This window comes from Rhamphochromis longiceps, linkage group LG4, assembly GCF_057381845.1.
Source record: "Rhamphochromis longiceps isolate RC_006_pf linkage group LG4, R_longiceps_female_GT1.1, whole genome shotgun sequence".
NCBI classification, from domain to species: domain Eukaryota; kingdom Metazoa; phylum Chordata; class Actinopteri; order Cichliformes; family Cichlidae; genus Rhamphochromis; species Rhamphochromis longiceps.
Window position 1 is genome coordinate 1,647,395 of NC_140560.1, and position 16,863 is coordinate 1,664,257.

General features: G+C 39.0%; 1 protein-coding gene across 1 annotated transcript in view; it reads left to right on the forward strand.

Moving 5' to 3' along the window:
• Positions 1-16,635, forward strand: part of LOC146670762 (junction plakoglobin a-like) — a 125,649-nt gene extending 109,014 nt beyond the window's left edge. Inside the window, exons 12-17 of the mRNA XM_085402832.1 lie at positions 6,961-7,113; positions 8,452-8,571; positions 10,508-10,658; positions 12,685-12,806; positions 13,287-13,329; positions 16,496-16,635. Of these exons, the coding sequence (XP_085258958.1) occupies positions 6,961-7,113; positions 8,452-8,571; positions 10,508-10,658; positions 12,685-12,806; positions 13,287-13,329; positions 16,496-16,632 (726 nt within the window). The 3' untranslated portion in view covers positions 16,633-16,635. The remainder of the gene's footprint in view (positions 1-6,960; positions 7,114-8,451; positions 8,572-10,507; positions 10,659-12,684; positions 12,807-13,286; positions 13,330-16,495) is intronic.
• The last annotated feature ends 228 nt before the right edge of the window (positions 16,636-16,863 follow it).

The window sequence follows — 16,863 nt, forward strand, 5'->3', positions numbered from 1 at the left end:
TAGTGAGGAAAAGACAAAGGGAAGGATTGATTCTTAAAAAGTGGGAGAGAGAGCACTCATTGTACCAGGGTCCTATTTACTGAAGTAAAAATTGAAAAGAAAGACAATTTAAAAGCCTGCAAGGTGATTCATCAGTGAACAGAGGTGCACAAGAACAACATATTGATATGTGTTCTTGACTTGGTATTGACTTGGTATTTGCAGAGGCCTTTTGCCTGCATAATAATTGCAGTAATCATTCAGTAAACTGGTAACATTGGTAAAACTACCTGTTCAGTTCAGTTTAGTTATTATAAGTATATACATGCACTGTATTTAGCAGGAAGATCTTCACCTTCTTTTAGAATCCTGAATATAACACAGTTCAGTAATGCAACCTCTTCATGTTGCTTCTTTTTGTCTGAACAGCAATAGTATACACAGCATAGCAACATGCATTAGACATTGCTGTGTTGTACTATGTAAGACTACTATTATTCCAATCTAGACTTCCCTGCTGTTTTGAGCTTACATTGTACTTATTGTTTTTCACATAATTGTTTCACTCCACAGGTAGAGCAGGTCATCTACTGATTGGAAGGTTGGTAGTTCGATCCCCGGCTACCCCTAGATATCCCCAAGGATATCCTGCCAAATATCTTGTATAAGTTGTATAGTTTTAATGTTTTATTTGGGAACAGAATGGTGTGTATGTGTAAGTTTGGTGATGGAGTTTTTATTATGAATGAATGATGAATTTTTATGAATTATTATGTCTATTTTTATGCTTAAGGACAACAGATGGAAATTAGCCCTTGGCTATAATCTGGTATGTTTACATTCATGTAATTTTTTTTTTTTACATTTATGTTCGTTAACATGCACTGTCCTAAATAAATAAATAAATGAATCTATGGGCAAGATACTAACCCCCAGTTGCTCTCTGATGCATCCATTTGAATATGAATGTGTATGAATGGTAGTTAGAAAGCACTTAAAAGCATAGAAGACAGTGCTTGTGTGAATGTGGATGTGGCATGTTGTATAGAGTACTCCAGGAGAGTAGAAAAGCGCTTTATATAAGAATCAGTCCATTTACCATTAAACTGAAACACACACATTTCATCACAAGGTGACTATTTGTGTTTAAAAAAGCTCTATTGTGACTGTTTATATTCTCATTGCAGAATCTTTAAGGTTTTTTGTTCTATATATAAATAAATCATTTCAAACACCCATAGAGTTTAAAGACCCGTGTCCTATGTCAGTTGTTTTTTTCTTGGTACAAAGACCAGACCTACACCAAACTACACTGCTTTGTTGATCCATGCCCCACTTCTCTACCAAATTACATTAAATTTGGCCATCTATTTTTTTTGTTTTTTGTTTTGTTTCTTTATTTCTTAGTTTTATTAATCCCCTTGACAGGCTAAACACACTGACATTTCTAAGCCCATTTCTAAGCTAAGTACTTTTCTTGATATAAAAATAAATGTAAGTTACTGTTGAAGCAGATACCAATAAGAAAATTCTGGAACAATAAAAATAGTTGTTTAAATATCACATCCAAAAGAAAATGAATTTATTAATTAATAATTATATCATAATTATATGGTTCTCAGCCATATGGAATGTGGTCAATGCAGTGAGCTAAACTGATGCCACTATTTTCCCTCTCCTAGTTACCATGCAACTGTACTTCTGCAGTCCGAAGGACATTCTGATGTCGTTGCTGTAGATCCCAGTGGTATGGACCAGTGAATCGATGTGATTCACTCATGGCATACAGCTTGATGTAGAGGAGGTGGCTGACAATTGCTCCAGTAGCCAAGTTGTTAATTTGGCTGTGGGGGTTCAGACCTATAACAGCAGCGGGGACAGAGCATCTTCTTGGTAAATCCCGCATTTGATAGTAATTTGTGCTGTTGGCCTTCAGTTAGTCTCTAATGTTGTTTGCCACATCCCCATTGAATTCCTGATGTATGGTCTTGGGGTCCTGTTGATCCTGTACAGTTATCCCAGGATTCCTGAGCAGCTAGGAAAACAGGATGGTTGAGTAAGGGTGCAGAGAAAGCCCCCAGCAAACTACCATCCAATTGACATCTGTAATTATTTTTCCATACCTACTGAGGAACAAACTATGATTATTGGCAATTATGTTTTAAGACATGTGAAGCACCTGCAGACCACTTATGTGCACCCCTGACTATAGTCCTTACATTCCACAACTTCCTCTGGCAGGGAATCCTCTCCACAAGTCTGATGTTGCTACCTACATGTGTCTCTGTAGGCACATAATCATGTTCTTCTCACAAAACCTTCATCATCTTCTTCCTGTCTTTTTCCCCAAACAATTTTATACCAGGAGATTCTATTTTTAGAAACACTCCCTTTCTTAAATGCAGTCATATGCTGTTTCTCAGGCGTCAGGGGCCATCTCCTGGATAAGCTCCCCAGCCTTCGCCAATGACTTCCATTCAAACAGGAGTCCTGTTTGAGCTTCCTTTAATGGTTGTTAACTTTAAAGTTGATTAAAAGTCAAAAATACAAATCTTACAAGTGTAGATCTTCTTTTACTGTATGCCTTTGGATTGAACCTGAGGTCCATAAGTCGTCTCTGATTGTCTGATAGTTTTGTTTTTTTTAGCCAAGGGTGGCAACCCTTGCATGCCTTGTCATTTCTCTGACTTGCTTATCGAGTTTGAGCAAGCTATCCAGCAATACACCTAAGTTACTGACATAGTCACAGGAAGAGCTAGCAAAGGGACCCAAAGCAGCACGAAGTTGGACACGAGGGATTTTACTGTCGAACACCACAATCTCAGTCTTCTTATCGTTTAAGACAAGGGAATTACTCAGGAACCATTCTTTGACCTCACGCATGCATTCTCGAAAGTAATGCAGAGACACAGCAAGCTCATTAGTAAGTTCAAAATAGATCTGTATGTCATCTGCGTAACAGTGAAAGGCAATATTGTATTTTTCAAAGATTGCGCCTAGAGGGAGCAAATACAATGAGAAAAGAATAGGGCCTAAAACTGATCCTTGAGGATCAGTTTTCTCATGTTTTATATGATCCCTTTACCTTTCTCAATCTGACATTGAGTTCCACTTGTATGTAAGAGGCAGTGCTGCGCAAGTTACTTTGAAAAAGTAATTAATTATAGTTACTAGTTACTTCTTCACAAAAGTAACTGAGTTACAAGATTCTAAAAGTAATTAATTACTTGAAAAGTAACTATTGTGTTACTTTAAAAAAAAAAGTTTAACCATGGGGTCCAGGGTATAATTGGCCATTTTTAACTACTTTTGATTTTCCCTCTGCATTTCACCTTTAAAAACTATTTACTTTGCCTTGTTTGGCATCATCCTTTTCAGCACAACCTCACGTGTCTGAATTTACAGTTATGTTTTCATTTTGACAGACTGTATTAACACAATTGATCTAAAATCAGACAAAAAAACATAAAATCCGAGTACAAAAAAATATTTTTTTTACTGTAACAGCCACAAACATGTTTATTGAATCATATTTATAACTTTAAATGCAAATATAAATTGTTGATTTTAATATCATATGCACAAGTTTTGCAAACAACAAAGTTATTTGCAGCCATTTACCTTTTACCTTGATTTTTTAAATAACCATTTCAAACTATTTAGATAACAATCAGGTGTTCTGCATTCAATAAGATGCCACACAAATTATTTGTTCCTCTCCAAAAAAATTATTTCTGTCTACTATAAACGAGAACATCACAGCCTGATACCTGCGGGCCTGACAGCATCACTCCTGTTTTCATTCAGCAGTCGCCTCATTGTTCTGACACACAACACACACTAACTACACAAGACAACACACTCCAAAAACTTCCCCCTCTTCTTAAACAACCAAATGTCATGTTGCCGTATCATTTTTTGATTGGTCGGCATGTTGCATTTTTCCACCAACACAAACGGGCTGGTTTTTGTTTTGTTTTTGTTTTGTTTTGCTCATAAGCAGAGAGGTCTCGCTGAAAAAATGTCGCGTATATATTGTTTATCATGACTCTGGTTTTACGTGGCCTATCAACACAATTTAAAAACTGGCACCTTGTTGCTTTGTCATCTTAAAGTGGTCGTGTGATTGGCTTACCACAACTACTTTATTCTTCCTCAGTTAAACAGCAGCACTCGTGCGATCGTTTTGCCCCCTTAGCTCCAGGTGTTGTGCCAGAAAGTGATCGTCTGTGATTGCCGTCCACGCGAGCGCGCGCAGCTGCTTAAAGCTGTAGTGTCCAGATTACTTACATAAACAGCTACTTCCATACAACTGATATAAGATGCGGTAAGCGGAAGACGGCTTCTGTTTGTTGAAAAATAGTAATGCGACCGCACCACATTTTCTTCTTGGTAATGGTAACGGCGTTGTAACAATAGAAATAGTAATTAGTTCGATTACTCGTTATTGAAGAAAGTAACGCCGTTATTAACGCCGTTATTCCCATCACTGGTAAGAGGTCACACTGGATTGCAAAATTGCTTTCTACTGCAACACAACACAAATGCCCACTGATTATAAATGCTGCAACAGCAGACTGAGCATTTTTAGGTGTATCTAAAGAAGGTGCCAGTCAAAAAGTGAAAACAAAAAAAAATTGTAACCAATTGAAAATCAGTGTGGAGTCCTAATACGTGATAAAAACAGTAAGTTATAACAGTGAACAGTAACAGTGAAGTATATTTTACTATTAGATTTTCATCTATGCCACCAGTGGGAATGCTGATATTAGAATTGATCTCAAATCACCACTGCACCTGAACACACACTCAAAGATCAATATTTTCAGGAATTCCATAAAACAGTCGGATATAAGAATACAAATAAATAAACAAGGTAATATATTGCATAACTGTTCACGGCACTATTTGGACTGTTTTCTACAATCAATCCACATTTCACGTGATAGTGAGTATTTCCGGTAGCAAGCACACTCACAGTGCAGCAGTGGGGCTTTTGGATGTCACAGCTTTAATACCCAAATAATAGTGGTACACACATTATTCGGTACACAGAGAAACACACACATACACACAAGCAAAGAAGTGCTGGTTGCACTTCTGATGCTCAGTCAGACAGCATTGCCAACTCAATTCAGGCTTATTTTTAGGAAGTGAGGTATGTGATCTGTGTCTGGATACTGGAAGTCTAGATCGGCTCCCTGTGTAAAAAGTGCATTCTCTGATCCTGAGTACTGCCCAATAAGCAGTGGAGAGCTCTAACTGACCGAATTCAAAATGCTGTGATTCTCCAAATTTCAGCTACTGCCTACTATGATAAAATATGAAGGTAAATATGTTGCAAAATTTTAGACTGCCAAGTAAAAGAAATCAACTTATCTTAAATGCATGTATTCATTCATATAAACAAAATTTCTATTTTTGTTTGGTGTAATAAGGCTATATACCATGACAATACAATTGAACCTAATATTAACTGTCAAATGTTTATCAATAAATAATTTTGTCAACATTTAAATAATTAATAATGACAGGGGAACAACTGTTTTTAAACGGTTTTTATTCAGGAACAAAATGTGTTCAACTGTCCTGGGGTTTCTTTCAGAGGAGTACAGATGAGGCATAAGAACTCCACAGCAAGTTTGTACAAGTTGGCATAAATCTTATGTTGCCCCTTCCAAACTGAAGTGGGTCCTCCATTCTGGGAATGTTTGCTTCTGCCAACTATCTTTGGACTTCCACTGTGGTATCAGCAATGATGTGGTTTCTCTGGGTCTCCTTTACTGTGGCATCTAAATAACCAAAGTTTGTTTCCTGAGAAGCATAAACAGATTGTGTAAGGCACATAAGTAATCTAGACTGGCTGCAAAACAAAGTAAAAATAATTACCAGGTCTGTCAGCTACGGCATCCTGTAATAATGTTGATGCTGACGCTGCTGCTGGAGTTGACCGGGACATCAAAACAGTAGTACATTCAGATGTTAGTCCTTTGACAGCCTCACTGGCCATTCTGGGGCTAAAGAAACCAATTTGTTTAAAGCGAGGATCCAGCGAGGTGGCCAGCAGCATGATGATCGTGCTTTGCAGGTTTTGAAACTTTTCTCTTAGGAGCCTGATGAAGTGCTCACCCAGTTCCTGTGTCAGTAGGACTGTTGACTGCTTTGCCTACTCCAGCATCTGCTCTACCATTTGTCATAATACTTGATACCTGATATGCTTTTTTCCTCTGACAACTCCACAGTGGCTTCATTAAAGGGTGAGAGAATGGACTAGAGACAGGCAAGTATAAATGGGCAGGTAACAGGTAGACATCACTGTTAACGGATGTCCACATATCTGCCTTAATCTAACTGCTGCTACATTGTTGACCGCAGTTTTACAATAGCTAACAATGGGTGTCTGTGAAAATTGACTAGATTTTGGGATGACCCTCAAGTGACAACTCCAGCAGTGCACTTTTTGGCATCATATTGGCTGAACCTGAAGTTCCACCACACAAAAATTGACACACACACACACACACACACACACACACACATATATATATATATATATGGTTTGCAAAGATTGCTATGGTCCTGGGGATGATTGGACCTAATAGTAGTGTGGTGGACTGGGAACTTTGAACGTTCATATAAATATAACATGTATCTACTTTTGAAGGAGGAAATACTCCCTCTGAAATATCAGCAAGCCTGCATGTAGTGCTTGAAAACTACAGAGCGTTAATAGTGGTAGCAAAACAGAACTGAGCTGTCACTGATGTCAGGATGCTTAACCTCAGCCCAACTTTATCAATGAGCAGCAGCAGAAAACTTTTTCTCTCATCCTTGTGGTTTCCTTAGATATGTAGCACCACACTCTGGTCAGCAAACTTTAGTGCAGATGAGTGAATGCTCAAACAGTAACAGGATGTACCATTTGGATTTGCTACATGTATAACCTTCAGAAACAAGTCTTGATCTCTCTTCTGTGTCCAGGCCACAGTTGGACTCATCCGGAATCTCGCACTGTGCCCAGCTAATCAGGCATCACTGAGAGAGGCAGGTGCAATTCCACGACTGGTGAACCTGCTGCTCAAAGCTCACCAGGATACACAAAGACATGCCTCCTCTACACAGCACACATACCAGGTATGGAGAGCGCACACACACACACACACACACACACATGGAAATTCAGCCACCAATCTTCACATAAGTAAGGAAATGAGGGTAGGTAGAAAGAAGATAACAGGAATGCATTGACAGGTTTCATCTGTGATGCGGGGTTGGAATTTAGACATGCATGAGTAGTACAAGTACAAAGACACATTCGCTGTGTGCGCACAAACAGAGCAGAGTATAAAATGTGAAATAAAGCAGAAATGTTGAACCTGGAGTGAGCCGCTCTCTTTGGTATCATTTAGTACTGCAGGACCCACTACTGATGCACAAACATTGAATCTCAACAAGTTATTTAATGTTTATTGCTCACAGGTGAGCTGTGACATTGATTTAATAATCTAAGTTTAGATTTCAGTTTTTTTGAGCCTAGACTTCTGCAGTTGATGGTGACGGTTTAAGGCAAGGCCAGTTCAGAGCTATTCTAAACATATATGAGGACTAGATGGTTCATCTTCTGTTTTTCATATTAATCTTTGTTTTATTCCATTAGGTTTATAATTTGTGACTTTTTTGTCAGTGAAAGTTATAAAAGCTGTTTTATTATAATAATATTAACAATAATAATAATACATTTTATTTATAGGTGCCTTTAAAGACCCTCAAGGTCACCTCGCATTAGTACGAAAAAATAAAAAAAAATAAGGTATATGAAAAATAAAAAACAAGTACGAAAGTATAAAAGCTAAAAAAGGTAATAAAAAATTGACTAAAACGGAATCATGATGAAGGGTATGCAATTTTGAATAGATGGGTTTTGAGATGTGATTTAAAAGTAGAGAGAGAGTTTGCAGTCCGGGGATCTGGGGGAAGTGCATCCAAAATCTTGGGGGAGAACAGCTAAAGGTTCTGAGTCCCATGGAAGTCAGGTGAGCAGGTGGAAGAGACAGAAGGGAAGCTGAAGAAGAGCGGAGTGCACGAGGGCAGCTTTAAGTTGCTGAAGTTCAGATGAAAACTACGGGGCAGAGAGAGAAGCAAACGTTCTAAAAGTAATTGTGCAGTTTTGCTTATTTTTGTACAGTGGGAGACTAACGCTGAATAAAACTACAACAGCATGTTGATGTTTGAGATCAACTATTTGATCATGAGCAGTGACATTGTTGGAACCCTCTGACACTTGGCTGGGAATCCTTGGCATCACAGTATTTATGTTGCTTTTCTCCAAGCACCTACTAACAATGATGTGTCAAAAAATAAAATAAAACAAAAGGTCTAATAATAATTCTTCTACTGTATTTAGAGGTCCTCTGCTTTGTTTCTTTGCTTGATGGTTGTATGCATGACTTTCTTCACTTTTCCTGGTTTCAGGATGGCGTTCGCATGGAGGAAATAGTAGAGGGCTGCACAGGAGCGCTTCATATTTTGGCCAGAGACCCTATAAACAGAGGAGAGATTGCCAGCATGCAGACCATACCACTGTTTGTACAGGTACATTCACATGCATGCATATTCAATTCAATTTTATTTATAAACTGCCAAATGGTGGTGGCTGTAGCTCAGGTGGTAGAGCAGGTCCGATGGTTCGATCCATGCATGCCAAATATCCTTGGGCAAGACACTAACCCCATGTTGCTCTCCGATGCATCCATCGGAGTGTGAATGTGTGTGAATGTCAGACAGTAAGCACTAAACAGTTTTAAAAAGGTGCTTGTGTGAATGGATGTGATTGGGTGAATGAGTTCGTTGTATAAAGCACTTTGAGTGCTCAAGTAGAGTAGAAAAGCGCTATATAAGAACCACTCCATTTACCAAATCACAACAATAGTCACATCAAGGCAGACATGTCATTAAGATTACAGGCTCCTACAGAAACTGCTGACTTTCTTGCTAAAAACATTTGGTTCCCATACCACTAAATACACACTGTGGAGTTTAAAGCCAGTAGGATTTCATATATTTCCATCCTAAATATAAATGTCCAGCTAAAGTTGTTCTAGTAGATTTGAACATCAGTTTTTCTGTGACAGACTGATGTTTCTAGACAAAGTATTTCAACTTCATCTTTCATGAATATTAAATGACTAAATGCAAAAGATTATACAAGTACCTAAAACTACTAGATAAAACAGAGATAATGTGAGTCCTGCTCAGAGCCCTCATAGCTGAGTTCTTCGTCTTTCATTCAATGAATACCTCTAGGATGATAGTGTCATTCCAAAAATTAAAGTGAACATGTGTAACTGTGGAGCATAGACCACAGTTGGTAGGGCCATCCACATGGCCTTCCTGGCTGTGATGTGCAGCCATCTGTCCCTCCTTTTTATTACACTACAGTCATTACATTTCATGACACATAACCATACACAAAGGACCTTTGGGGGCAGGTTTGTTACCCAGTGGTTAATGGGCAGAGCTGCCAAGGCAGTCCTAATCACGTCTTCACTGGTATCTGCCTCTCAATTTTACATGCACCTTAGACATGGAGGGTTTGGGGGGAGACGTGTAGATGAGCACTCTTGACCAGGGTCTCATGCTTGTGTCCCCTCAGTTTTAATAGCACTCGAGTTATACTATAAGTCATACTCACTATTTACAGCTCATATACTCACGTACACCAACACATGCACCCAAGAGGCCAATTTAATTAGAAGGCTGGTAATTGGAATGGCTGCTCCAGTCCACATGACAGATATCCTTGAAGGGCACACATTTAAGGGATATTTTCCTGTTAAATAACCTAAAAAATGACTGACTGTTCCTTTAAAACATTCAAATGTGTCAGAAAAAATAATACCCAAGTACAGTACAGATACTTAAAAATTATACTTCATTACAGTGACAAAATATTTGTACTTAGTTGCTTCTCACCTCTGAAACTCACACAGGGAAAACATGCAACCCAAAAAAGAATGCTACTAGCTAGCCAGTAGATTCAAACTCAGAACCTTCGTTTTGTGATCCAACAGTAACCACAACATCACTGTCTTGTGTCAAAAAACACTCTAGTCGGGCAAACAGAACTTGCTGGCATGGCAAACATGAATTAAGTGCATCTTGTCTTCTTTGTGATTTAGTAAGACTTGCAAAAACACACAAAGTATACTCAGTAAAGAAAACACCTCTGACGGTGAACGTTTCCTGCTGTGTGCGTCACACAAAAAAGCCAACTTTAAAAATTCTGACAATTCAGATTCGGATTCTCACGACACTGGCATCAGTGTGTAAGTGGACTCTTACTTATATAGAGCTTTTCTAATGTAACTTAGCACTAAAATGATTTTTACTACAAGCCTCAATCACCTATACAAAGCATCTGCACTGATTTAGGTACTAATGTTTTTGGTAATAAGGATAGCCAAAAAAGTAATGTGTGTTGGGAAATGTCAGGATTTATGTATCTATGTGTCTGTGTGTGTCTGTCCAGCTGCTGTATTCGTATGTGGAGAATGTGAAAAGAGTGTCTGCAGGAGTACTGTGTGAGCTAGCCCTGGACAAACACTCTGCAGAGCTCATAGATGCAGAAGGAGCATCAGCACCACTCATGGAGCTGCTGCACTCAAACAACGAGGGAATTGGTAGGTTCTGAAAATTTAGCAGGAGAAAAACTTGTTGCTTGAAACAACAAAATTCATCCGACACCAAAGACGTTATGTTCAATTTTTATTTCCACTATGGCTTTTTATTCTTTTGTAAGTTAAGAAAAAAGAAGCTCAAGGCTTTTTGATAGTAAAACGATGAATGTGGGAAAAACCTGTCAGTGTATCATGAGTGCTATTTGCTGCATTTAATAATGGGTGAAACTGGAAATGTAGCTTATGAGTCATTTAGTAGGCCATGCCAATTGTGCCCGTTAAAATACCTCAGATATATCTATAGCTCCCTCCCACCACTTTGACTATTTTGGACTTACCTTCCACATCTGCTACAGATATTCCTTCAGCCCCTTGTTCTTCTGGATTATTTTATGCTCCTTAAAATAATAATAAAAAAGGAAAAGAAAGAAAAGAAAAGGTAAAGTGGAATTGTAAATGAGGCAGCATGGTGGTGCTGGTTAGCACTGTTGCCTCACATCAAGAATGTTCTGCTGAATGGATGCAAAGACAGGAACGTTGATGCAGACTAAATGGGTGGATTTGTAAAGGGAAAGAACAGCAGACATACAGGATAACTACAAATACCTGGGTCTCCCACATGCCAATATGAACTATGATGACAATGTGCAAATCTCAGTAACAGCCAAATGGCTCCAGAAGATGAGACAGGTTTTGAGAACCCAGATAAATGCTATGAAGAAAATCCAAGCCATGAATACATAGACCCTACTAGTCATCACATACTCAGCAGGAATAATTAGATGACCATAGGAGGTGCATTGAGGTCTCCACCCAAAGTCCAGCACCTTGAGCCATGAGGATTAGTGAACGTCAGAGCCAGGATGAGTCCAGGATGAAACATTTAGAATCCACCAATCTGCTCCAAAAATGCCTCAGGCAGCTGAAAACAGAAGGTGAGGAAGAGCAGCAGTTATGGACGGCCAAGCACCTACATGCTATGGGTCATTGACAGAGTAAGTAGCAGACATCAAGAAATCCTACCAGCGGTTATTAAAGCCTGAACTAAAAGCAAAAAGGTTCCGATCATGGCAGCACAAGAACAGGTCATAAGCACCAGATGCACAGAGTTGGAGTCTAACACACCTGTTAGGACCCAGGCTGTGCATAGGTGCCCTGGAGGCTATCCAACTAATGGTAGCATGATGTAACACTCAAGCTGGGACCTTATACACTGAGAAGCACAACCAAATGTCTGGGGTAGTATATAGGAACACTTGTGCAGCATATGGACAAGAACACACCAAGATACTACCAATGGTTGCTGAGATGAACAGGATTAAGGTCCTGTGGGATTACAAGTTCCAGACAAAAAAGCAGCTGTAGGCCAATGAACTAGACAAGGAGCAGAAAACCACAGTTGTGATAGATGTGGCAATCCTATCCAACAACAGCTGGACTAGTTCTGGTAAATGGACTGGTTCTTGTGTAGTGCTGTTCTACTCTACCTGAGCACTCAAAGCACTTTATTCATACAGAACTTCTATACATTCCTAAGTGCTTTCTATCTAACATTCACACACATTAAAGCTCCAATAGATGGATCGGAGAGCAACCTGGGGTTAGCATCTTGCCCAAGGATATCTGGCGTGCAGACTGGAACAGTCATCGATTTAAACACTAAACTTCCACTAAACATTACACCAACTACCACGAAATCCAAAAGTGCCCTCTGCTGAAGGAATATCTGGAGCAGATGTGGAAGGTAAAGTCCAAAGTGGTCCCAGTGGTAGACTTGAAGAGTGGCTCCGGCAGATTTAAGGAACAAGATTGGAGGTCTGTATCCAAAAGAGTGCAGTCAAGATATTGTGCAGAGCTCTCAACATCCCAGGCCCCATCCAGAGGTTTAGGAACACAGTCCATCATGGATCTATATGCATATACACTTCTGTAACACAGAAGCTTCCTTACACTCAAAATATGTTCATTCGTGAAAGGACTTGATAATTAATTCTGTTTGTAAATAACTGATGCTGCCATCTCCCTGCAGCTACCTATGCCGCAGCAGTGTTGTTCCGCATTTCAGAAGACAAGAGTTCCGACTACAGGAAGAGAGTGTCAGTGGAGCTTACACATTCGCTGTTCAAGCATGACCCTGCTGCCTGGGAAATGGTAAAATACCTATGTTTGTGGATGTCTGTGTGCTTTTGTGTGCAGAGGTGTTGGCACAAAAGCCACACCCACTCTTAAAGAGTGTTAACCTCATTTCGGTTTGTCTTAATCATCTGCGGACTAACTTCCAACCTGCTCTTTCTTAAAATTTGGCAAAGGCAGATAATTACTAGTTGACTTGACAGATTCAGAAACTTAGCATGCCTGTCTCCTTTTAGATCTACTAATATTATTTACTTGCTGTGGTATAACTGGAAGTCATCAGGTTCAATTATTAATTAATTTTATTATTTGACTGTGGCCTAAGGTTTATACTGTTAAAGGCTAATTATGTGATAATACATCTCAGGCCATATTATGCAGTGATTCCTCTGGGGAATAACTAAGTGATGTAATGTATTACATTTAAATAATAGGTAATGTTTTACTTTTTTCGAGTAAAATGTATTATTGTATTTATGTCTAACAATGTCTTCACAGGCCCATACTGCAGTTCCTTTGGAGCCTACGTATCTTCCAGATGGTAAGTACTTTGGTAAGTAAATTGTGTTTCAGAGCACATTGTGTTTTCCAAAACTTCAAAGTAGGATTTTGTATCTTACACTGTTTGTTTACTTTTGGTGATAAAATATCGATTGGTGTGAACTGAGATGCAAGCTCTTGTTCTATTAAAATCCAGTCTATATCAGTCTTCCCTGCCCAATGTTTGCCTAATCAAGCCATTTCAACTCAATTCAATTTTATTTATATAGCGCCAAATCACAACTGCCGGCTGCCCCAGGCTGCTGTGGGCCCCGGTCCAGATGAGCCTGGGCCCCATAGCCTTGATGGGGCCCAGGCCTGCTGGGGTCAGCGGGGAAGCTGGCCCCTATCAAAAGCCTTCTGTGCATCTAAAGATATAGCCAACACAGGATTTGTGTTATTTCTGTTTAGCCACAGCAGGAGTAGTAATCTCCTCATATTATCCTTATATTATATTCTTGACAAACCCTACTTGATCTTTATGAATATTTTTTGGTAGTACAACCTCCAGCCTTGCTGCTAATACTTTGGATAGAATTGTGCAATCCACATTGGTTAAACCTATCACTCTGTAAATACCTGGATCAGTTAAATCGCCTTTTGGAGTTAGTGATATTACTGCCTAAATACAACTTACAGGAAGCAGTCCATATCCAAAAGCTTCATGTTATACTTAAGTTAAAAATTAACATAGCAAATCTATAAATTTGTGATAAAACTGCTGAGAAGCTGAGCTGAGATTCCCGGTGTCCTTCTGGTTTTCATTGCATGGATAGCTTCCTTTACATCTGTCTCTGTTAGGGGAATTTCCCATGTGTCCCTACCCCCTGTGAAATTTGTGGTATTGTCATTTTATCAAAGAACGTGTTCAGCAGGTCCATACTTACTTTGTTATCAGACGTGTATAAGTCTTGATAAAATATTTTAAAAAATCATGCTGATCTCCAAAGAGGATATAACTAATTTATCATCCTTTTTAATTGCCGTGATAACATTCTGGTTGTCTATTTGCTTAAGTTGTCTGGCTAATAGTCTGCCTGTCTTCTCACCATTCGCATACAAATTTGTTTTAAGATGAAAGATTGCATGCTCCGCATTTCTGTTATAAATTTCATGAAGGTTACCCTTAAGCCAACAAATCTCTTTAAATGTATTATCATCAAATTTCCCTGCTAATTGTCTTTCCATTTACCTATCTTTTCCTCCAAAATGTGCATCTTTTGCTTATTTTCTTTATTTTTCTTAGTGCTATAACACTTTCCACTAATAAATACCTTCAGTGGCCGACCTGTCCGTAGATCCAACATTCACCTCTGTTTCTCTCAAATGTGCTGTAGTCACACCACCACTCAAAAGAAAGGACATAGATCACAGGAGCCAACAATGTGACTTCAATACTGGGGGAATATGGTCAGATTTTTGCATACAAGAACTCTGACTGCTACGTATTGAATGAACATCAGGATTTGGATAATCCTGCAAACAGACCTGCTTGATATGAATACATGGACCAATATCTTATAGTCAGTTTGAGACTAGAATTTTCTAACCTTTCTAACCTAACCATATATTTGTAAGTGAAGGAGAGTAATTGTGGTGACCTTTTTTGATGTAACTATTAAAACTCTCCAAAATGATGCCAAGGTTGTTGACTTGTTTCAGAGACAGGGGTAGTATATATGAGCAGTTTGTCAGTCTCTAACATTTTGGACCAACAGCAAATATTTCTGTCTCTGTTTAATTCCCAAAAGTTTTGAGGCATCCAACAAATTAATGTCATCGGCGCACCTCATTAGTTTGTGAACAGAGGTTCAATCATCAGAAGAAAAAAAATATTAGCACAATTGTATATCATCAACATAAGATTGGCTAGATGATTGTTTGTGAGAGTAGTAAGAAGAAGCATGTAAAGGTTAAAGAATAATAAACAAAAAATAGACCCTTGAGGAACCACTGAGAAAATATTTATATATAGGTCTAAAACTGCTAATTAAAACAGAGATTTTGATATGATATGATTCGATGTGATATGATGAAAAACAACTGAGAACTGGACCTGTTAAACCAACTGAGTCACGAAGTCTTTGAATGAAATTGTCATGATCAACAGTGTTGAAGGCAGCAGTGAAATAGTAGAACTAAAACTGAAAGTCTCTGTGAGTCACTGATGACTTTAGTGAGAGCTGTTTCTGTGCTCTTTATCACTACGGCCGTCTTCAGGGGATGATGAAGAGGGGATGGTTGAAAAAATATGATTGCTAAGAAAAGCAGGGGGGAAATGGAAGCTAAAAAAGTTTCCTCTGTCTATATCAGGGGTCAGCAACCCTGAGCACACGTGCCACAGCTGGCACGCGAAGGGTTAACTGATGACACGACCATAGCTGGACTGGCCATCAGGCATACCGGTGGGTCGATGGTGATTTTTATGGGCCGATGTTATTAAATTTATTGCTAATGCAATCATATGGCACACTGACTTCTGAGGAAATTTTAGATGGCACTTATTAAATCCAGTTCTTTGTATTCTTCACGGCAAAGAAAGACACGGCTCAAAGTGGTCAAAGCTCAAACAAATGATCTTTATTTTACATTCCCGGGAACGGAGACCTGAACACACGAACACACAAGCTCAGGTCTGAAAGCAGCAGTGCCAGCCTGGTTATATATATATGTCCGCTGCACGTCACACACATTTTAAGTTTTGATCAAAACACTGCTTACTTTCACTTTCTGTCTTCACCTCATAAGCTCTGCAAAAGCATGCAGTTTCCTGTCAGCCTGCGACCTGGTTTACACTCAAAGTTGGCCCTCTCCTATTAAAATACATAAAACAATATAATCAAATAAGCACTAAGTATATATATTTAAATTCCAACACACTCATCATCAGAAAGGTTGCCTACCCCTGGTCTATATACTTCCCTCCATCATACAATCTGATACAATGAAACTGTAACAGTATGTATCCATGTTTGTGTGGGGATGGCATTTAAAATTTCCAAAACAAATTTAAAATTAAGAGCCATAATGGAGGTGAACTGAAGGTTTTAATTTGATAGTGCTGACAGAAAATCCTCATTGTAACTCTAGGAGCAGTGTTTTTAATTTTGAATAGTTTGAAAAATACAAACCACCAGTCACTCAGGTTATGTCTGTCTGCATCTCAGAGTTAGATGGCTCTTACCCCCCATATGGCTATGCTGATCTGCCACTGGACACCCTGCCGCTAGACCCCGACCTCCATGAGCCCTACATTCCTGACATGACTTATGATCCAAGACAGACCTACCCTGAGCCACTCTAACAGGTAATCATACCGATGATGTTTACTTTCTGTCCAGGTTAAAGTGTTATTGTGAATGCACACACAGTTGCTAGTGGTCAGACCAAATATATAGCCATATAAGAAGCTCACTGTAAATGAGAAGAAGGTTATGCCCAGTATGTGTTCACCCACTGGTTTCTGGATTTTGCATTTTGAGACCTCAGTGTTATCATGTTAGACTGCCATGTTGTTGTCTTTTTAACCAGAAAT